This window comes from Stegostoma tigrinum, chromosome 14 (assembly GCF_030684315.1).
Source record: "Stegostoma tigrinum isolate sSteTig4 chromosome 14, sSteTig4.hap1, whole genome shotgun sequence".
Lineage (NCBI taxonomy): Eukaryota > Metazoa > Chordata > Chondrichthyes > Orectolobiformes > Stegostomatidae > Stegostoma > Stegostoma tigrinum.
The window spans coordinates 33,291,809-33,314,330 of NC_081367.1; the positions used below are offsets into that span (position 1 = coordinate 33,291,809).

The 22,522-nt window shown below is 37.0% G+C and overlaps 1 protein-coding gene across 2 annotated transcripts in view; it reads right to left on the reverse strand.

Moving 5' to 3' along the window:
• Nucleotides 1–1,885: 1,885 nt before the first annotated feature.
• gmps (guanine monophosphate synthase) overlaps nucleotides 1,886–22,522 on the reverse strand; it is a 103,823-nt gene continuing 83,186 nt past the window's right edge. For both annotated transcript variants that reach the window (XM_048542067.2, XM_048542068.2), the window contains 15 exons: nucleotides 19,637–19,815; nucleotides 16,623–16,737; nucleotides 16,236–16,333; nucleotides 15,373–15,476; nucleotides 13,965–14,158; nucleotides 13,670–13,835; nucleotides 12,305–12,456; nucleotides 12,016–12,189; nucleotides 11,670–11,775; nucleotides 11,451–11,566; nucleotides 6,504–6,629; nucleotides 5,807–5,922; nucleotides 5,537–5,667; nucleotides 4,842–5,014; nucleotides 1,886–4,133 (listed from right to left, as the gene is read on the reverse strand). In XM_048542067.2, the coding sequence (XP_048398024.1) occupies nucleotides 4,032–4,133; nucleotides 4,842–5,014; nucleotides 5,537–5,667; nucleotides 5,807–5,922; nucleotides 6,504–6,629; nucleotides 11,451–11,566; nucleotides 11,670–11,775; nucleotides 12,016–12,189; nucleotides 12,305–12,456; nucleotides 13,670–13,835; nucleotides 13,965–14,158; nucleotides 15,373–15,476; nucleotides 16,236–16,333; nucleotides 16,623–16,737; nucleotides 19,637–19,815 (2,052 nt within the window). In that variant the 3' untranslated portion in view covers nucleotides 1,886–4,031. The remainder of the gene's footprint in view (nucleotides 4,134–4,841; nucleotides 5,015–5,536; nucleotides 5,668–5,806; nucleotides 5,923–6,503; nucleotides 6,630–11,450; nucleotides 11,567–11,669; nucleotides 11,776–12,015; nucleotides 12,190–12,304; nucleotides 12,457–13,669; nucleotides 13,836–13,964; nucleotides 14,159–15,372; nucleotides 15,477–16,235; nucleotides 16,334–16,622; nucleotides 16,738–19,636; nucleotides 19,816–22,522) is intronic.

Consider the following 22,522-nt stretch of genomic DNA (forward strand, 5'->3'; position numbering starts at 1 on the left):
GGCTTCCTGTACCACAGCATCTCCCTACTCACCAAATTCTCAACCTCTGAGGAACTGCTACCTTGATCCTTGATTGTGTGGTTAACGAGCTCAGTTGTATGAGTTGACATTTTAGAAAGATGCATCATCACAGATTGAACTGGTTTTTCTAGCCAGCTAACTACCTATTTAACTGCAATAGCCTCTCCAACAAGGAATGTTTTTGTCAAAAACCCTAAGTGCTGTACGAAATCCTTCTGAGCCAAGGAGATCAGAGTTCAAATCCAATCCTACTGAATAAGTAGGTAGTAACCTCTCTGAACAGGTTGATTAGAAAATATATATGCCTAAAACTAGGGAAGACAGTAGCACAATGGCAATGTTACTGGACTAGTAATCCATAACTCCAGAATGGTTCATGCTGGGCCAGGTTCAAAATGTGCCTGAACAGGTTGATTAAAAATATGTTCTTGCAACTAGCTGTAAATGTCAAATGCAGACTAGATTACAATAATGGACTAATCCTTAAAATCCTTTCATTCACAAAATCCAATTTCCCCCCCCCCCACCCCCATTTTCTTGACATAGAGGAGGGGAAACAATTATCAAGCCCCTCCCACTTGGGAGGCAATGGCCTAGTGGTATTGTTGCTGTACTGTTAATCCAGAGACCCAGTAATGTTTGGGGGCGGGGGGGAATGTATTTTGAAATCCAAGAGGGTTGGCAAAGATATTAGCAAAAACCAGAGCTGAATCAGAATACAGATTAGGATTGGTTTCTGGTTTCTCAATTTGATATTAAACAAGATCTTCCGTGAGCTGAAGACTGTGAAAAGGAAATCCCAGGGTTAAAGCTGATGGGAGCACTTCTAATTTGCTAAATACATAATGAGGCACGGCTTCATTTACTTAGCTGAGGAAGCCAAGAAAGCAGTTTCATTGAACATATGGCGACCAGAAGAAACCCTGGAGAAAATCAAGCTCATTGGCCATTTCTATGCATTCAGTAGGACATTTCAATGGTGGTTGTTCACATTAAATACGTTTCCTCCAGCTACACCGAGTTATGATAGTGACATTGCTGCTTCAAGGGAGGTGAATTGTTACGTTAACATCTTCATTCAAAAGAACTAATAATCCACAGTAATAGCCAAAGGAATGAAGGATCCAAGCACCTGAATGAGGGGTTACTTCTGCGAAAAGTTGAGAAATACAAACAAAATGAGATCAACTAAAACAAAAGAATTGCCGGTGTGGAGATATGAAGAAGAGAAAACACTAGCAAAACTCAGCAGGTCTGGCAGCCTCTACAGGAAGAATGGAGAGCTAGCGTTGAGTCCAGTCACACTCCAAAAAAAAAGAGACTTTTTTGTGCAGTGAAAATTCTATAAATGCATCTCCCAAACTGTAAACCTTATTATCATGTCCTCTGAAAGTTGATCAAAAACCTTTTGACGTTTACTTGCTGCCATTTCTTTCCTTAATTGGTGCATTGAAAACTGCCAGTTCTTACCTGGTGGTCTGAATGTGGTATTGGTTTAGACTTAATTTAATGAACAAAAGAACATGATGGGGGGGGTGGGGGGGTGGTGGTGGTGAAGAGATGGAGACAAGAAACTTAAAATGAGAATGAAACAGGGTTAAATAAATATTTGGCATGGATGAGAGAACTAGTGAAAAAAGTGAAAACAAAACTGATTTCCTAAATTTTACGCGCTTGCAATTTTAGTTCTGTACAAGGGTTTGCTACCTTGTCAAGTGAAACATTTAAAAAACACTGATGTTGGACAATAAACAAAACAAAAAATCCCTGTAGATTCTAGTAGTTAAAGAGCTGAAATCACAGGTTTAACACTTCAGTACAACTTATCAAATGAACTGCAGGTCTTAAAATGAAAAGTCATAGGGAATTTAATTCCATACTTTATTGAGGCCCAACAATAAACAGAGATAGGAAACGTGCATGCAAGAAAATGAATTACTAAAAAAATTTACAGCAGTATCTATGTATATATTTATACATCGACTGAAGTCGCTTAAATGACTTGAATGCTGATATCAAGATTTGTTACCAGCAAAGGTGTGGAAAGGAAATTAAAAAACTGATGCATCTTCCACTAATATTTCAAAAATACCAATTCCACTTTCAAAAATACTCATTTTCTTGGTCTGTACCTATAAGGGTTCTTGAAAAGGAGACAGAGTCTGTTCCAGTTAATAATTTTAACAAGGAGATCACAGAATGAACGGCAATGTTCATGTATTTCAATTTCAAATTTCACATTTTTTCTCAACATCAGTACCATGAAACTTGAAAGTTTAAAAAAAATCTTACTTTATGCCAAGCATAAATTGTAAACAAGGGGCTTTACTTTACCCGAAAAAATTCCGTACCAATCTGACAAAATGTAATTTAGGCATTTGTTTTTGTATAGAGGAGCAATGTACCATAAATTTCACTGAAGGACTTTTGGCTCTAATTTTTTTTCAGCAATGTTGAAAACGATGTTTCAAATAAAAATTTATCAACTGCTGTATCTAATGCATAATACATAACCAAGTTGTTTGGAATTTCAATTCCAAAATGGCAATATAGTAAACACATCGTTCAGGCATCAGGTATTGATAATGAAGTCTTTTAATGGCATAAAAAGTTCCTGCAAGTAGCTACAAAGTGAAGCAAGAAAATACCTTTCAAACGAAAACGATGTTAGGTCCGCTAGCTGCACTTTGTTAAACCACTCAAGTGAAGTGATCTGGTCATCCAATGTGCCACAGAGTCTGCATCTTCACTGAAACATTTGTTTCCAACACTCAGAAATTAGGATGTTTAAGATGAGATGCAAAGAAGAAAGTGTTTATTTCTATACATACAATTTGGATAAATTAGATATACAAGCATTAAAGTAGTTGGACTGAGCTCAGCTTGCAAAAATTCTGAATGACTGATTGGGATTAATGAAAAAAGTTGGAAAAAAATATTGTCAGACTAGACTTTCATGAATGCATCTGTAGTAAGCTCAAAACCCAAAATTTCTTACATTGCACCACTGACAAGTTACTCCTGCATGGAAATTTCAGAACTTGAGGTATGTCTTATCAATTTATTATTTTGACAAAAGTATACAATTATAAATTACATTTTCTGAACGTGTGGGATAGAGGTGATCAAATTAAGGCAACAATTAATAACCATACATTGTATTGATAAACTGATAGCTAGGTAAATAGCAAAGTGAAAATATTTCACAATGAAATTATGGTAGTCAGTTAATAAAATAGATATATAAAATTATCAAATGATACATTAAAAATGCTGCCTTTGGAAAACCCTAGTCCTCTTATCCTTCAAATAAAATTTTGGCTCACATGCAAATTAGGAAATATGTACAGTACACAGTTGGCTGCTAATATCCAAAAGCATATATATGATCAAGATTTTTGGCAGAACTAAAACCCTTTGAGTGTTCTTTTGGCCATGACAATCACTACTGCATTCATTCTAATCATTTTGTACAGTCTCCAAGACTGATGTGATAAAGCCAAACTGCTGGTAATTTGTTCATTCAGAACAATACAATTATAAACTGTCACAAAAAACTTTAAACATACTGAAATACATCGAAACTTGCCAACAGAGTTCGATACAACCTATCCATTTGGCAAAATATTTGTAAGATCTCTTTTAAAAAAAAAAAGTTGGTCACATCAATAATTGAGCTTTACAATGACATACTGGTAATGGCTTAGTTAATGTACTGCAAATGAACTGTCTTAGAAAGTACAAAACACCAGACGAATTGAACTATAAAGGGCATTAAAAAAAATTGGCAAAGGCTTCACAATTTTACCAGGACAACCTAATGATGAATCCCTTACCCGTACTTTTTTTAACCCATTAAAATATATCCTTGCCAAATACTGAATTACACAGTAGGCTCTGGGGACGGCAAAGGAAAGGATGACAAAAAAAAAAGGTGCAAAGTAACAGCTCCAGTCACACTTCCACTTTACTGTTAACATTGGGAATGTTTTCACAAAAAAAAATTTCATTCACTCCCATTCCGTAGTTCCAGGTGGTTTTGAAGTCAAGTCATACATGACACGGGAAATTCCAGGTATCTTCTTGATTTCTCTCACCATTTTTAAAATGACCTGACAAGGAAAAACAGGGTTCTCATTCATACTTAAATAAAAGTAAAGCACTACAAATGCTGGCGATCTTAAATACATTGAGGAGCTCAACAGATCCGGCAGTAACAGTGGACTGACAGAAACAGAGTCAACATTTCAAATTTAATTTGATTTCTTTGGAACTTAAAGATGCTGCCAGACCCAAGTTTATCCACCACTTTATGGTGTATTTCATTCATACCAAAAATATCCACAGTGGAGAAAAGTGATCTTGTCATTAAATAACCTAGGTTTGAAATGATTTTTTAGGACAGCAGCAAAAATGTTAACTGTTCCCTATGCAGAACTGGAGTAGTCTACCAATACTCCTAGAATAGTTCACTAACTGAAAATGCACAGTGTAGGGCACAAACAAAATTACACTCATTAATGATGTCCTCTATGATGCCCACACGCAGAAGAATAGTCATCTCAAAGAACAAACCAGTTTCTGAAAGAAAAAGAAAGTGTCCTAAAAATTTTATCCCAGGAACATTTAAGTTCTGGGGGAGATAAACCTAAAGAAAATTTAAACAAAATACACTATGTATACCTGCATCCTAACATAATTTCAAGACCAAGTGAATGATAAAAATGTTTTAAAATCAATAACAAATTGCTGCATTATCCTCTAAATTGTTGTTGAAAAAGCTGGCACATTTTCCTATTGGTACAAAATTCAAATCTCACCTCTTCAGGAATGTGATTGCCAGGAGTTGCTGAGATGCCAGTCATGAAATCATTTGTAATGAAGGTTCGAATTACCACAGATCTCTGACAAGAGGGCTGCTTCTGCAGTGGGTCACGGTCAAAATGCAGCGGTGTTAAAACAATTGGCATCTGACTAATTTTCGCAGAGTAACCTGTAAAGGCATATACACACACCATACAGTTAATTTTAAAAAAGTTGACATTGTATATGGAGATTTGTTCAAGTCAAAGTAATTTCAGATCGTGTTAATTTAATTTCTATCTCCTGAAAAAAGAACACGAAAAATTGATATGAAATTTATATGGAAGCACCTAGAAATATCTTAGCTGAAAAACACAATAGTGCAGCAGTTTGACTGAACACATTGTACCTGAGGATGGAAGTATGCAACTAAGATCTCAGCAAGGTGACAGCAACTAGGTCTGAGCAAAAGATGTTGAAATACTGCAAGTTAATGGAACTGTTTCCCAAGAATATCATCCCAACGGGAACCAGCAAACGGTACCTTCTTGACCACTCCACTAATACATGAAAGAAAAGATTGGTGGTGTGGAGAACCAGTTTCCCTGCAACATCAAATTTCAGGAAATCAAAGTATGATTGTATCAGTCTAATTTGTGGAAAGGAGAACACTACCTAATGCCACATACAAGACGACTAACTATATTCCTACCAGACTCTCTCAGAATGTTATGCGCCTCAAAGTCAGCTTGCCGGAGCGTACTAAGCACTCCTGTTGTTAGGAAAGTTGGTGTTACATCTGTTATAGGTTCTCGAATCTGTGGTCCAAAAATATACACAACCCTGAAACACAAACATTTTCATTAGTACAGGACAAATTTATTATGGCTTGCAATAGTGAAAAGATTATTCATACTTATCAATGGTACTAATTTTCACTTGTATTTTAAGCTATTTAATATAAAAGAACAAAAACACAAACCTGTTAATATTATGACACATTCGTGGGATAAGTCGGGCTAGGAACATGAAGGAATCCCAGTGCGGTTGATCTTTACTAGATAAGCCACAAACATAACTATACGTCCTACAGTCACCCTTCAAAAGATAAAAATATATTTTTCAGGAAAGCAAAAAGGTAATTTGATTTGAGGTAGATTTCAGATTTCATTTGAATAAATACACTTAGAATTTAATAAGATGAAAATATTAAAATACACTTCATATTTTCTATAAAATAGAAATGAAGAATTACCAGGACGTCAAACTCTGAGCTGTCATGGTGAAAACATTTACATATTAACTGTTCCAACTCAGTACAGTTGAGTTCACACAGAAACAAAATACCCAGTTACAGGAAGAATAATTTGCATCATCCAGTGTCAACTCACACCCAAGATGCACATTACTTCCCATGGAATGGGTGATAAATTTCCATATTATCCAATTTATTGTGAAAAGCAGTTAAATTCAGATTTCCTCAAGTACAATGAGATACTTAAAACAATGTACAATAAACTGAGTATTCCATAAAATGCCAAGTACACTAAATTCAATGATCTACACCAATCCATTTTGATTTCCAGGCCACAATACTTTGAACATTCAATTTTATCCAAAAAGAATAATACAAACTATATGGCATTCAGCTTTTGTAATATTGACAATGCAACACTAACCTGTACGCCAACAGTTTTAATTGGCAGAAGAAAAGCACTAAGTGAATGCAGGCTTGTAATTTGCATCAACTTTTCTTGTTCTTCATCACTTGTACAGGACTTGACCCTTTGCAATAGTGTGTGTGGCTGCAGAACAACATAACATCATCACTTCCCAACATCTTTAGATTCATATTTTCTGTTGAAAACTAGCATAAATGCTTAGGTATATCAACATGTACAGCTGATCAATCTCAAGTACCCAAACAATTCTGTTAAAATTTATGGATTTGAGCCCATTGTTTGCGTCAATATTTCTATTCATCTACCATTTAGAATTGCCACTAATTATTCTGAATCTTTGGCCTCCAGTTAATGACTTGCTAAATTAACAGTTCTTCCTCTATCTAATCTTTCAAAATCTTTCTTGAAAACATTTAATAGACTATTTCTCTCTTGGAAACAGACAAGATTAATAAGCTTTAACATTCTCCAACTCTTTATGAAGTTTCTCATTCCCTGCAAACTTGACTCCTTTAAAGGGCCTTGACAACATTCCTGAAATGTTGTGTCCAGAAGTGCCCAGATGGCACCTCCAACATTATTTGCTCCACTTCCACAATCTGCACTTTCTTTAAAAAAAACAAATGCAAGTCAACCACATTCTATAACTATCTTATTTGTCCCACTTTTAGAATTTGAGCTTCTGGAACCAGTGTCAGTGTCAGTATTTCATAAACAAAAGATGACCAATGAATTTTAAAGTGTACTGTTTTTCATATTAGCCCACTCAAAATGCATCAGTGTCAGCAAAGCTTTGAGTAGCTAGCACAAATTTTTTTAAAAATGTTCATATATGTATATCCATCTGCATCACTGTTTATGACATGGCGACTTTTAATCCATAACAGCTCAAATGTGCTTATCAGAATTTCATAGTAAAATTACTCAAAATTATGCTATTATTGAAAAATAAGTTACAATGTCTCTCTTTGGATTGTAGACGTTGAGGAAACTTCTGAAACCTTGTGTCACAATAGCATTCTTGTAATCTGTTGCTCACATGAATTGGATTTGCTAAAACTCCAAAAGCACCATGACAGGTTTACTTATGGCGTTATCTAAATGAATTCATAATTTGTCAGGACTTCTGTATTATACCAAAGACCTTCACCGAAAGAAATCAATGGAGAATTATTATGCCTCTAACCACAGCCTGTCAATGATGTTGGAGTTCACCAAGTAAACAGGACTGATTGCCAGTGCTTTGAAACTACAAGACCACAAGACATAGGAGCAGAAAAAAGGACATTTGGACCAATGAGACTGCCTGCCATTTTTTGAAATCATAGTTGATCTGATAATCCTCAACTGCACTTTCCTGCCTGATCCACACGATCATTGATTTCTAATCAGTAGTCTTTCACTATTGAACATACATAATGACAGCCTCCTGCAGTAAAAGAATTCCACAGATCCACATTCCACAGGGAAATTATTTCGAACAGTCTGAAATGAGAACCCTTACTGGGAGTATGCCCCTGGTTTCCTTTTGTAGGAGCTATGTCTAGAATCAATCTCTTCATGTCTACTCTGTCAAATCCCCCAAGAATCTTGCAGGTTCCAATTAGGTTGGCTCTCATTCTTCTAAACTCAAATACAAGCTGTTCAGCCTCTGCTCATAAGACGGTCCCTTCATGCCTGCAGTCAGAGATGTCTAAGGTTTTGGAGTAGATTTGTAGCTCGGGTTGTGGTTGGTTGGCTCGCTGAACTGTTTCATTGTTCCACAGATGTTTCATTACCCTGCTGGTTAACATTAGTGCAGCCTCCAATGAAGCACCGGCGTGTTTTCCCACCTGGTCTTTAAACCGTAGAGTCCATGGAGCTGGATTGCCTCACTTCCAGTTTTCCTTCATAGTGCAGTGTGCATGGAGTCAAGTTCTATGTATTTATTGATGGCTTTCTTCGTAGAAGCCTGGCATGCTAGGAATTCTCATGCCTGTCTCTGCTTAGCAAATCCCAGGATTTTGGTCTTGTCCCAGTCGAACTGGTGGTTCTCCTTATCCATGTGGATAAAGATGAATGAGTATTGGTCATGTCTGTTTGTAGACAGTTGGCGTTAGTGTGCCCTTGTTGTTAGTTTCCTTCCTGTTTGTCCGAAAGAAGTGTTTCTCTCGGTCTCTGCAGGGAAACTTACAGATGACACTGGTTCTGTCCAAAGTGGGGAATGGGTCACCCAAACCAAAGACCCACTCCGGACAGAACCAATGTCATCTGTAAGACTCCCTGAATAGACAATGAGAAACATGACTTGAACAACTTCCAAATTTTTGTCCACTAAACAAACTATACACCCACTGGTCACAAGCTGTCAACCCGAAAGAAATCCTTATCTCTGTTGTTTCCTGACCATTAGCTGATTCCGTAGCTATGCTAATATAATCACCTTCAACACTATGTGCCTTTGTCATACGATGTAGTCTTGTGTGAGGTACTTTGTCAAATTCTTTCTGGAAGTCCAAATACAACAAAATGTTCCAGTGCCCATCTATCCAGAACAATTGAGACTTCTTCAAAAAATTCTATTAGTTAGATACAATTTCCCTTTAATGAGCCACACTAACTGTTCTTGATTAGATTATGATTTTTCAAATGTCCAGCTATTACTTCCTTAATTGATTCCAATACTTTTCCAAAAATAGATTTTAGGCTAATCAGTCTACAGTAAGCAGCTTCCTAACTCCCTCCCTCAGTTCTATGTAATTACTCTCATTTAAATTTAGCACAGTTGTTTCCAACTAAAGTTTCTCACTCTCCAACTGAATGCTAAACACTACCATATTATGGTCTCTGCTCACTCGAGGATTTTTTTTTATTCTGAACTCATTTATTAAACCTGCTTCATTAAATATTACCAGATCCAAAACAGGCTAACTCCCAGTTGGATACACAACATACAGTTTTAGGAAACTACGTACGCATTCTTTGAATTATTTCCTGTGGTTACATTTGCCAATTGGTTTTCCCAATCTACATGGATAAGTTTTTTAATTTCCATGATAAATGTACTACCTTGTTTTGAGCTATAGGAAGATGCTGAATAGGCTGGCACTTTTTCCCCTGGAGTGTCCTTACCGAGGTTTATAAAATCATGAAGGGCACAGACAGGGTGAATAGCAAAAGGTCTTTTCCCTAGGGCAGGGGACTCCAAAACTAAAAGATACAGATTTAAAGTCAGAGGGGAAAAATTTACAAAGGCACCTCAGAGGCAGCTTTTTCACGCACAGGGTGGTGCACATTTGGAACAAGCTGCCAGACATGGTGGTAGAGGCAGGTATAATTACAACATTTAAATGACATCCAGATGAGTTCATGAATAAGCAGTATTTAGAGGGATATGGGCTAAGCAATGGCAAATGGGGCTAGATAAGTTTAGAATACACAATCATACTGTTAGACAGCACAGAAACAGACCCTTTGGTCCAATTCATCCATACCGATCAGATATCAGCCGCACAAAACAGCCCAATTCCTACACAATGCACTGAACAATGAAGGCAAGAAAACCAAACCCTTTCTTCACTACCTTGTCAAACTGTGACTCTGCTTTCAAAGAACTATCTAGATCTTTGTCCAGCAACACATCCCCAAGGCCTCACCATTAACTATACAAGTCTTGCCCTGGTTTGCCTTACCAAAATGCAACACCTCACATTTATCCAAATTAAACTCCGTCTGTCACTCCTCAGTCCATTGGCCCATTTGATCAAGGTTCCATTGTACCCCCGATAACCTTCTTCACTGTCCACCACACCACCAATTTTGATGTCATCCGCAAATTTAACAACCATGACTACTTTATTTGCATCCAAATCTTTATCTGGTTGGTGTGGACGAGTTTGACCAAATGGATTTTCTCCCCCCCACCATGCTATATGACTATGACTCTTAGTTACACAGCCTATTGTTACACTATGGGTTTAGAATGATGGAAATACGTAAATGCACAGCAGGATTGATACTGTTTAGGTCAAGTTCCCACTAACTCAACTCCATGCATTTGAAAAATTTGCAGTGTTAGAATCAAATGCAACTAATTTGGAACAATTTCTTTCCAGTCACTTTTGCACAAAAAGTGTTAAGATTGCATGGAAATAACAGCTTCAGCCTGATTATCAGATCAGCCAGGCTTTAATTTTATAGCTTTGTTAAAATAAAGCAGAGATCCAAATCAACCACACACCAGAATGTGTAAAATCATTAGGCAGTCAGTGTAAACTGATGCTCTTTCACATTGTAACAATTGTTCATTGTTGAAAATTGGAACAGAATAAAATCTAACTCCATTACAATCAAATCTGAAATTTAAGAAAGGGAAACATAGATCATTGAACATATACAAAATAACAGTTAATTCTGTTTCATGCCCTTGAGCATGTACAAAATACTAATTGCTCCAGATAAGCTCTACATTCATTATAGCATGTCCTAACATATTTTCACAGCAAATTATGGAGAGCCTACCACAAGATGATCAGGGAGCACAATGATCAAAGTATGGCCTTTGTTGTTAACAGAGACTTTGCAGTAAGTGATTTGGCTTTTGAAAGTTAGGATACTCTAAGTTATCTGTATGAGGCAATGAGGCAAAAATGTGTGACAAGTGTTTTATACAGGTGAGACCAATTATCTTGCATTGTGCATAAATGAAACTAATTTTGAGGAAGGGTCACCAGACTCAAAACATTAATTCTGATTTCTCTTCAGATGTTGCCGGACCTACTGAGCTTTTGTAGCAACTTCTGTTTTTGTTCCTGACTTAGAGCATCCACAGTTTTTATTTTTTTTATTGCATTTCATATAAGCTGGTCATATTAAGACTGAAATGATAAATGCTGTTGAATTTAAGAATAAAACATCCACAAATAATTTTATGCAAAGTGGCAAGGAATATTCATCATAACTTACCTTTTTTACACTTGCAGAGAAATCAGCAACTATTTTCAAAATGTTATTAGTTTCCGCAAAGTCTTTGCAAATGTAAGGCTCATCAGCACAGATTATTCTAATAGCAAGACCAGGTCCTTTAAAAAAAATGTAAACCATAAATTTATTTATGAAACAAGGCAAATTCAGAATGGAATGACTTCTTGTTTAATAAAAGCAGGAATATGTATTAAAGTTCACCTGGGAACGGGTGCCTCAAAACTACATCTTCAGGAAGACCCAGCTCTCTGCCTAATGCTCTCACTTCATCCTTGTGAAAGTCTTTTAGGGGCTCAATCACTTTACCCTGCAGAATAAAAGATCCACACAATTGTATTCAAACTGTAAGATGTACTTACTAGATAACTGAGATAAAGGAGGTCTGACTTCATGGGACACTTAAATACGCAACAGCTTACTCATGTAAGCTTGAGTACTAGGAAACAGAATACCACTTTTAAAAATTTTTTAAATGTCAATTGAAGCTGCAGAATTAGCTCATCCCTGTGAGCTAAACTTTAGAGAGACCTTGAAAGACATCACTGACCTCTTCCCTCAATTTTCTTATCAGTTCTGTATCGTTGTGATGAGTTTTGATGACATCAGCTTTCCCACTCGCCTCTAAGGAAGCACTTTCAATTAAATCTGGCCTCAAAGTACCTTGAGCAAGATACACTTCTTCAGGCTTCAGGTTCATTTCTCCAATTACCTCATTTGCAATCTAGAATAAAGAGAAAGTAAATGCGTACTTTTCATTTTTCATTGAAATATGTGCAAAGTACAATCAAAACATCTGAGCATGGAGACAGAACTAATTTTGTTAATTCTAAATATACCTTCACAAAAGTATCTCCTATTATTTTTCTTTTTTCTTCAGGATTTGTCGTCATATTCAGGGTCTTACTTATTCTCTTTCTGGGAGTTCTGTCTTCTTCTGAAATTGGCAGAGTTGTTGTACCATTGTAGAATGCATGTGCTGCATTGACCACTGCAAATTTTAAAAGAAAAATTTATTGTAACAACTTAGACCAGTATTTTGCTTGTTGTACTAATGATTGGCAATACCTTTAGATTGCCACTTAGCCAAATAACAATCCAGGATAGCAGGGCAAGTGGTATATACAAATACTGATACAAGAAAGGACTGCAAACAAATTTTGTTTCAGATGTGGCAGAAAAAAGCAATACTGGGGAATTTTATGAAAGCCTGCTGGTGTTACATGAGTTTACTACAAACATCAATTGGCTGTACTCAAAGGGAATTAAGTATGGAACATTTCTATGTCAGAACTACCAGTTTTATTGCTTCTCATTTCCACATAGCAATTGAAAATTGGCTCTGAACTTGATATTGGTCACAGATTCATAGAAACTTACAGGACAAAAGAAAGCCTTTTCTGCATTAGCCAATAAAAAACCTAACCTGTATGCCCTGATCATTTAAGCTGCCAGGCTACTTTTGGGATCTATTGGAAAGCATGACAAAAACCCTGTGTCCCTTTACAATTCTCAATAACTGCCATTTAATTGCTACCCTTGTATGCTTTTCCGAAATTCATTACCTTACAATTCTCGGGTTCGAATTCATCTGACGCTTTCCTGTCTTCCTGATCAGATTACAGGTAGCTTCCTACAATCTACTGCCTTCCTGCTCACTATCAACCATACAATCAATGTCCCACAACCTGCAAACTTATCTATCATATTTCATACATTTAAATCTAAAGCAATGGATTCACGGACAGCAGGGTACCTTACACTAAGCCCTACAGAACTCAGTTTTCAGACTGTTTGCAATCGTCAGTTGATCAATATCCTCTGGTTCAGTGCCTGGAAGCAATCTTGGTTTTTTTCTTACCACTCTCCCTTAAATCCTATGGGTTCTTTCTTTCCACTACACTATTTTCCTATTTATTTTACCATAATCTACCAAAACTAAGTTATATCACTTAAATTACATCTGCAATGGAAACAGACCTAGCACTCAAATCTTTATTCAATAAAAACTTCCTTTCCCTGTTGTCACCCTTGTGAATCTAAACTATACTCTGTGGCTTTAATACCCTTTCTAAATTTGTGCACTATGCTCTACTATACAGTTGGGTCCATAAACATTCCTAATAGACATACTCCGTCTATCTGAACAATTTTATGGTTTTATTGATCATTGATTTCAATTAGATTTTGTTTTGCATCTTTACCTTTGACTTTAATACCAAGTTTCTTCAAGGCTTCCTCAACAGATTGGCTCTCTCTTTTTCGCATGAAACCATTGTCTATGTGAACAGCTATTACTTGATCTTGGTTCAAAGCCTTATTCAATAAAGCTGTACACACTGTAGAATCTACTCCACCACTTAGTAGTACCTATGGATCAAACGACAACTGTTACAATTTCTAAGCAAGGAAACCCAATACTGCTTAACACAAATATGTTCAGTGTCGCGAAGAGAACATTTTCAGCCGAATTTTACACTATTAATAAATAAAGCTTACCAGAACTTTGGAATGTCCTACTTTCTTTTGTATTTCTCTGATGCATTCTACTTCTCTGCTCTGGACTGTGAATGTCCCACTGCATCCAGCAATATCAAACAAGAAATTCTTCAAAATATCTCTCCCATGCTCTGTCAAATCCACTTCTGGGTGGAACTGAACACCATAGAGTTTCTTGGATTCATTCGCAATTGCTGTTAACAGAGAAACCAACATTTGCATTTTTTGAAATATTCTTTTGCACAGTATTCTTCTAATACTCCATATTCTCATTTGCTTTTACTTCCATAAACTAAACAGTTCAAAGCATGCCACTTAAAAAAAGAGGGAACATTACAAAAACAGAAATATATTTGTGTTATTCAGTGGTAGGAGATGGGTTTGCACCAGTCAGCCTCTATGCTTTTAAGTTCACATGTCTCTATGGGGAAACCACATTGACTAGTCAATCTCACACAGCTCTTTACTGCTGGGTAGCAGAGTGGAGCACCTGATGACTTAAAAAACAGAAACTAGCATGGAGCAAAGGTTAGAAAGGTGAGACTTTTTTTTAAAAAGCTGTAGCTCACACAACAGGCTCTGCTGGTCCGAAACCAACCATTAGATACGTGCAACATCTTCAAATTTACTCTCATTTTACCTTCTTGTGCACAACACTCATTGTTGTACAGCACCTACCAAAGACAGCAGTTTCTTGTACTTGAAATTCTACTTCTTTGTCAAAGGTAATTACAGTTCACTGCCTACAAACATGCTTACATATTTCACTTTAGAATGAACAGACTGCATTGTAAATTCAAATACTCCATTATGGATTATAGATTGGTCAGCTAATTACCTCAATCTGTAAAGGAAATTTTAAAGCAATTTCAAGATGGAAGGTAATGTTTGAAATCACTTAGTTGATGTAATTTTATTGAATGTTAATAAAACAAACAGTCAAACAAAAAGCCCAACTGGCCAGAGCTTGATCAGGTGGCAGAAAACATTTACAAAATTAGTTTGCTCATGCCTCCATTCAAAGTTCACAGGAGAAAGGTAGAATTTGACTAAGGCAGGAGGAAATACACAGTCTTCCTTTCCACACAAGACTTCTTTCCCACCCAAAATAACACTCCTCCCAACTCCAGATATTCCAAACATTGCAAGACAACTTAGAGTTCCAGAATGCATTAGGATTCCATTGTAGTTCTCATGTCTCAGGTGAAAAAATTCATTAGCAACAGGTTACTGCAATGTACAAAAAGAAATTGCAACACCAAAAAGAAAAATAAAACCCTGCTTATAATAACAGCATGGATAAAGTGCTGACTTTCCATTCTAATACAATGGATCTGTCACATTACATTTAAATCATAGATTTAATACGTTAAGCTGGGATTCACAAGCTATTTACTACAAAATATACCTGCTGCAATGTTTCCAGATTGTGCAACAACTTTGAATCCTTCTGCCACCTTGTCCACACTGTCACCATGAGTGAGCAAAACAAGTTCATCTTTCTGGAGACCTCTAACCAAAAGGAAAAATAAAAGAAATACAGAAGACTAAATAATATGTCACAAATTACACAAGAAGATTTTGCTCATTAAATGACAAAGCCAATATGAAATTCGTGATTCTATTGGAAATTACTTTTAAACTCCTTTTAAGACAAACAAGAAGAAATGTAAACAATTTAGCTACAAAAGCATAGACTAAGTGATTGGTAGTTTGAGTATTCAAAAGAGTCACAGAGTGGCAAAAGAATCTAAGTGCCAATCATGACAAAACCTCTGCAATAATCAGACAGGCACAAATAAGGTTTAACATAGAAAAACCAAATGAAGATTCAAGTAGTACTTGTCTCCAGTTTTCCTTTCCAAATGTTTTACTGGTTTAATTAGCATAGAAGAGGAATATATCAGACAGACAGTGAATTCCAGACTCTGCAATAAGCAGTGTGCCATTCTTGATGAACAGATTCAGTTGTTAATTTCCCCATTTACCTAGAAAATGTGTGTGTATGTCCCACAGTATCCATTCACACTGCATAGCTCAGAGAGTGTGTCTCTGACTGCCACTAAACCCCTTCACAACGTATAACAGAGGGAGCAGTGAACCATTTCACAGTATTTAACACCGAGAGTTAGTGTCTTTCGGTGTCACTAAAGATGCTCACAGTGGTATACGAAGTGTGTTGGTCTGTGTCCCGCTAAATCCCTTCATACTGTATTACCCAAGGCATGAATGCTTGTTAAAAACATGCAAATTGGAATAAATCATCAGTACCTGAACAGTGAACAGCTATTGTCCACATTTACTGTGAACAGGCCATCTTCTCTCACGTTCTTTCTGTGTACTGTACCTCCAAAAACTTTATTCATCATCTGTGAGTGCAAATGAAAGGTAGCTTGTTATGCTTAAATTTTCCTCCTGCATAAACTTTGAAGTTTTGCCCACTGCTGAGCAGATAACAAGCCCAAAGCACCAAATTAAAACCACGCTACACGATAGTGAAAAGTCACTACTACGTGACTTAGCTCAAAACAGGTTTAAGTAATGTTACATGATAATACCCTGACAAAAAAAAAAGTGCAGGTAAAAGTAAAATGCTTTGGTCAGCCTTAAATCTTTATCAAACACGTATTAATGATGATCTGAATCTGTCCATAGTACCTGCATTCCATAGCAGATTCCAAGGACTGGCTTGCCAATTGTAAATATTGCTGGATCAAACCACGGAGCATCCTCTGCATACACAGAACTTGGCCCCCCAGATATGATGATAGCTCTGTAACAGAAACCATATTTAAAAAAGAACAAGTCACTTGCATTAAGATAAGCTAGTAACCAAATTCAGCAACGAAAATAAAGAAAAAAATTACAAGGCAATTTTAAGTGAAATATAAAAATAAGTAAAACAAGAACTGCCAGTAGAACTGCAATTTAGTATAGAAAGAAACTGTACAACAGAATTACTATACATAGCAAGGAGTACCAAAGTTAATGTCTGTTTGATTTTTATAAAGTCAATATCAATAACATAATTGGGATAATTTATAGAATCTAACAGTTTAAAAGCAACTGAATTCAAAGTGACTGAAGAAACGTGCTCATGATCATTGATTTTAATAATGAATATGTATCGTTTGGATCTCTTTACCCAAGTAATGGCTGAGGGCTTCAAATAAAAAAAAATTAACTTAATTGTGGGAGAAAAGACGGACAACTTGGAATAGTAATCTCAATGTGCCATAAATCAAAGCACCAAAAACTAAGCACATAAAAAGTTTAAAAGCTCTAAGACGAGAGCCTACCTTTTCGATGCAGTGCCCCTCACTTATGAAAATACAGAAGTGTGTCAGATTTACACCTCCGGCCATCTTTTTTGTTCTATTTGCCCTTTCTAATCACGTCAGCATAAATAACAGAATGGCTAAATACTATTAGACAAAAAATGAACAACATATGCATAAAGTTTCAAAGGCTATAATTTGAAGGTATTTGGATCTGACACTTAAAACAATAAACATATCCCAGCAGCTCCAGTTGATTCTGTAGGATTTCAGTCATTCCAACAGGATTTTCAGCCAAGAGGATGGAGGAGGAGTACAATACGTGCTGTTTATACGTGGGATGTAGGCATTTCTGGCTGGGTCAGCATTTACTGTCCATTTCTAGGTGCGCTGTCAGCTGACCTGTTGTGGTCCTTTTTGTGTAAGCAGATCCACCATGACGTTAAAGGAACTGGTTCCAGGATTTTAACTCAGGGACATTGCAGGAAAAGCAATATATTTCCAAGACAGGATAGTGAGTGAGTTGGGGAGTAGCCTACGGATGGTTATTTTCCCACGTATCTGTTTTTCTTGTCCTTCAAAATGGAATATGCCTCAGGTTTGGAAAAATGCTGTCTAAGAAGCCTTGGTGAATTTCCAGAGCTGCTGCTACTGGGTATTAGTGGTGGAGGAAATGATGTTTGTGGATGTGATGCCAAAAAAGCAGGCTGCTTTGCCATGGATGCTGTCAAGCTTGAGTGTTGTGGAACTTTATTCAACCAGACAAGTTGGGAGCATTCCATCACACTCCTGACTTGTGTCTAAGTAGTGGGCATGTTTTGCAAAGTCAAATGGTGAATTACTGCTAAGGGTACCTAGCCTATGACACCCTGTTGAACACCCCTATAAATATTATGGGCACAAGTTCAACTTCTGACCAAAGCTAATCTCATAACATTGATGGTAGGGAATTCAGTGATAATAATGTCACTGAATATCAAAGGACAATAGCTAGATTGACTCTTGGTGGAGATGGTAATTGCCTGATATTTGTATGATACAAATGTCACTTGCTAATTGTCTAGGTTTGGTTGACAGTGTCCAAGTCTTGCTGCATTTTGACAGACTGCTTCAGTATCTGAGGAGTCACAAATGGTGAAGACAGCAATCATCAGCACATATCCCCACTTCTGATCTATGATCTGGGTGGGGGGGGGGCAGGGGTCACTGAAGCAGCACCAGAAGGTAGTTGGGCCTAAGTCATGACCCTGAGAAACATCTGCAGAAACGTCATGAAGTTAAGATGACTGATTTCCAACAATTATAACCATGTTCCTTCATGTCAGGTATGACGCCAACAAGCAAAACATCTTCCCCTTGATTCGCGCTGACACAAGTTTTGCAATGGCTGCTTAATGCCCTCAGTTAAAACGTAATCTCTATGTTCAGGGCAGTTACTCTCACCACACTTCTGGAATTCAACTGCTTTGTCCATGATTGAACCAATCACATTAGGAGCTGAATAACCCTGACAGAGCTCAAATTAAGTACCAGTGAGCAGGTAAGCAAGTGCTGCAATGACAGCACTGTTGAAGAGACTGATAAATGACAGGATTGGACTTCTCCAGCACTGTGTACAGGACATATTTTATTGTCAATTTGATGTTGCAACTGTACTAGAATAACTTAGCTAGGGGCGCAGAAGTTCCACAGCAAATCTTCAGAACTATTGCTGCAGTGTTGTCAGGGCCCTCAGAGGGTGCCGTACAAAGTGCTTTGATTCCACATGATAATCAAGAAATGCCTGAAGTAAACTGACTAAAAGATTAGCATCAAGGCACTAGGGTCCTTGGAAGAAGGCAGAAATGGACCAATCAGTATTTCTGGCTGAAGATTACTGCAAATGTTTTCGCCTTGTCTTTTGCACTGACATGTGGGGTTCCCACTACGATGAAGGATAGGGATCTTGTGGCCAGTGAATTATCTGATTATCTATTACATGACTGGATGTGGTAGAATTGCAGAGAGCAGATATAAACCATTAGTTGTGGAATCACAATTATCGCTTGCTGCTAATACTGTTTGGCGTGCTACTGGTCCTGTTTTGTAGCTTCACTAGGTTGATACCTCATTTTATGTATGCCCAGTGCTGCTGTTGATATGCCCTCCTGCAGACTACATTAAGGCAGGTTTGACTCCCTGGGGATAATGATAGAGAGGGGAATAAGTTGCAGAGTATAATATTGTCACTGCTGATGGCTCAATTTTCTATTCGATGCATAAACAATTATAAATTCTAAATACTTACATTAAAAATCATTCTGAATAATGTCAAAAAACTAAAAAAACTTACTAACTCAAACATACATACACTCATTTAGTTAAAGTGCACCAAATAAAAAAGTTATTTCTTACCGAAAACCATTCTCTTTGATTGCAAACGCAGGTGTCTCAAGTGGCAGGATTTCTGACTGTACAGAAAGTTCTCTAACACGCCTGTCAATTACTTTTCCATACTGTGCTCCTGCATCAAGAATCACTACGGCTCCTTCATACTGATGTCTGGCATCCTTAATGTCTCCTCCAGCAGTCTCCTATTCAAGGACGAGAAGACAGCAAATCAAAACCTGATCACAATACATTTCTATCTGATTTAAAACACAAATTTTGAACAAGATATGGAATATAACTCATCAATTAAAATTATACCAGTATCAAGTCACAATATATGATTCATTAAACCAACTGACCTTCACAAGGCACAATTTCAGGCACTGGTAAACGACAACACAATACACATTAGAAAAGTATACAAGTCAAACTTATGCATTTTTAAAGACAAAAATGCTGAATCACAACACTGTCAATCCCTGAACTCCACACTGAATATACCTGAACCACATGATTACTGTGGTTTTCATTGGCTCAAGTGATACCAAAATAAACATTTGTGCCAAAATATTGACAAGTTAATTTTCAAAGGTTCACATAGTTTCTAGGAAAATACATCAGATAAGGCAAGAGATGGCAATGAGTCACAATATCAAAATAATTGTGCAGCAAACGATTGAGCTCATGATCCAAAGCATACCTTTAAGAGCAATAAGGAATAAGCAATAAATATTCACCTAGCCGAGGATGAAATTAATTAAAGACAGCACTCAGCACAGCCTGCTTCAACAAACCACATTATTAGGGTAACATTTCAGCACTGCTTCGCAATCACATTACAATTTCAGATTTGCCACAAATCAGCTGAATTGTTGAACCAAAGCCTATCTGTTCCAGCAATTCAGATTGGAAGACAGCATCCCATAGCAATATTTGAAGAGGAGAGTTGGAATAACTTCCTGTTCAACATTCTTCCCTCAATCATCAAACGCACATTAGTCCCTGCTTTTAATCTGAATGACTGAATATACTACAGAGCAAAGTAACATCATTAGCAAAGTTTTACAATGTCCTGAATATCATGCCAATGCAAAACCATTTGAACATTCGGTAATTCTTACTTCAGAAGTTTGAACAAAGCACATTTCCGGATCAGTCCAGTTGCATAAACAGGACAGGCAGAATTCAAAGTACTATATTACTTGTATATTCCAAGATCATACAAGTAAAGATGATTACTCAGATCACATACTTTGAATTTACACAAAACAGATGACCTCAACAATTGAAACAAATGAAGAGAATATTCAATTGAACACATACTTTTGCCATGCTGTATTGATTCAACGTTACAATTTATCAACTCTAACCAGAGGCTTTTTTCCTGCTTGATATCAGGATATTTTTAAATTAAAAATTAAGAGCTTCCGTCTCAGTGGAAGTGGCTTCTGGCCAATCCACATTCAACAACCTGGTCTGAAAACTCTACTCATGACATCTGTTGAAGCAATCCACAACATTCTAAAATAAAAAGTCAATTCACCCAAATTCCACTGCAAACAAATGGATCCTTAAAAAGATCCTAGGATTACAAGCTAGATGTTCAACAATCAGTTTCTTTTTCCCCCCAGTGTGAAATTACATAGATCAAGTTTTGTTGAAAGTTACCCATTTGATTTGGAAATATATTGCTCACAAATGAGCGAGACAAAAACATTTTTTGTCACAATCATGAGATGTATTAGATTTTGTTTCGACACTGTTTCCAAATTAGGGTAAAATGAACGTGGTCCTGTGACCTGCTCTGAAGTCTGCCTGACAGTGAGCTGAGTGGTTTCATGAGATTCAAGGGAGTCCATATTGTTTTGCTGGGAAGAAAGTGAAAGGTGTTTGCACTTGGAGCAGCCAGTGTATTGGATGAGAGCCTCCAAATTTCAGTAAAGTGTTCAAAAATATCAGGTTGTGAACAGCTGAGCTTCAAGCTGTCCAGTTACTGACAAGATAAGAGAGATTTGAGATTTGAAGGATAGCTAGCATATTTGTTTGGATTCAAGGCCAATGTAACACAACAGTGATGGGTTTTGGCAGGGAATGAGTAGAGGAAGCACTAAAATAACAGTGTATATCAGTTAGCCCATCAAGGGTGTAGAAGAAAGCAGCAAGGAGCTCTATGATTCACTGCACAGGAAGTCCATTATAGTTTGAATAAACCTGGGCAACATCAAGTTTTTGGGGGCATTAAAATAAGGCTAGAAGATGTGCCTAGCTCTAGGTATGGAGAGAGGTTTCTAGGCAAGACAGCTCTAGTATTAAAAACCCGAGGAAGCAAAACATCTGTAATTGCTGAGGAGCCGAGAAAGACTTTGTGCCAAGTCTGGGAAAAGTTAATGCTTACTTAAATAACATGCCAGCAGTTATTTCGCTCTGTCTTTCAAGTAAAGGTTCAATTCCCCGAGATTCAGCCATTTCCTGGAGACGTCTCCCCATAGTTAAAATCTTTTTGTTAGAATAAGCTTTATAAAAGCAATACCTTTGGCGATTAACTGCAAATTAATATTTAAAGAAGAAATCCTATGACCTTGTCCAGAGACTGCAGCATTAACACACTCACTGAAGATAGTCAGTGCTAATCAGGATAGCATCATCTAAAAGAGCACCAGGTTGAGAGGTGACCAAAGAGGCTAGGTGTATGGAGTCTGATGTGGAGAATGTCAAACATGGAACAAACTGCCAGACAGTAGTACAGGAAAATTAGATACACTCAAGGTGGAGCTGAAGAAGAGAGAAATAAAGAAAATAAGCCATCCGAGGAGAGTTAGATGAAGAGGAGTGGGAGGAGACCTGTGTTCAGCAGAAACAATAACATTGATGATTTGGTCCTCTGGCTACAGGCTTTATGGCCTGAACATC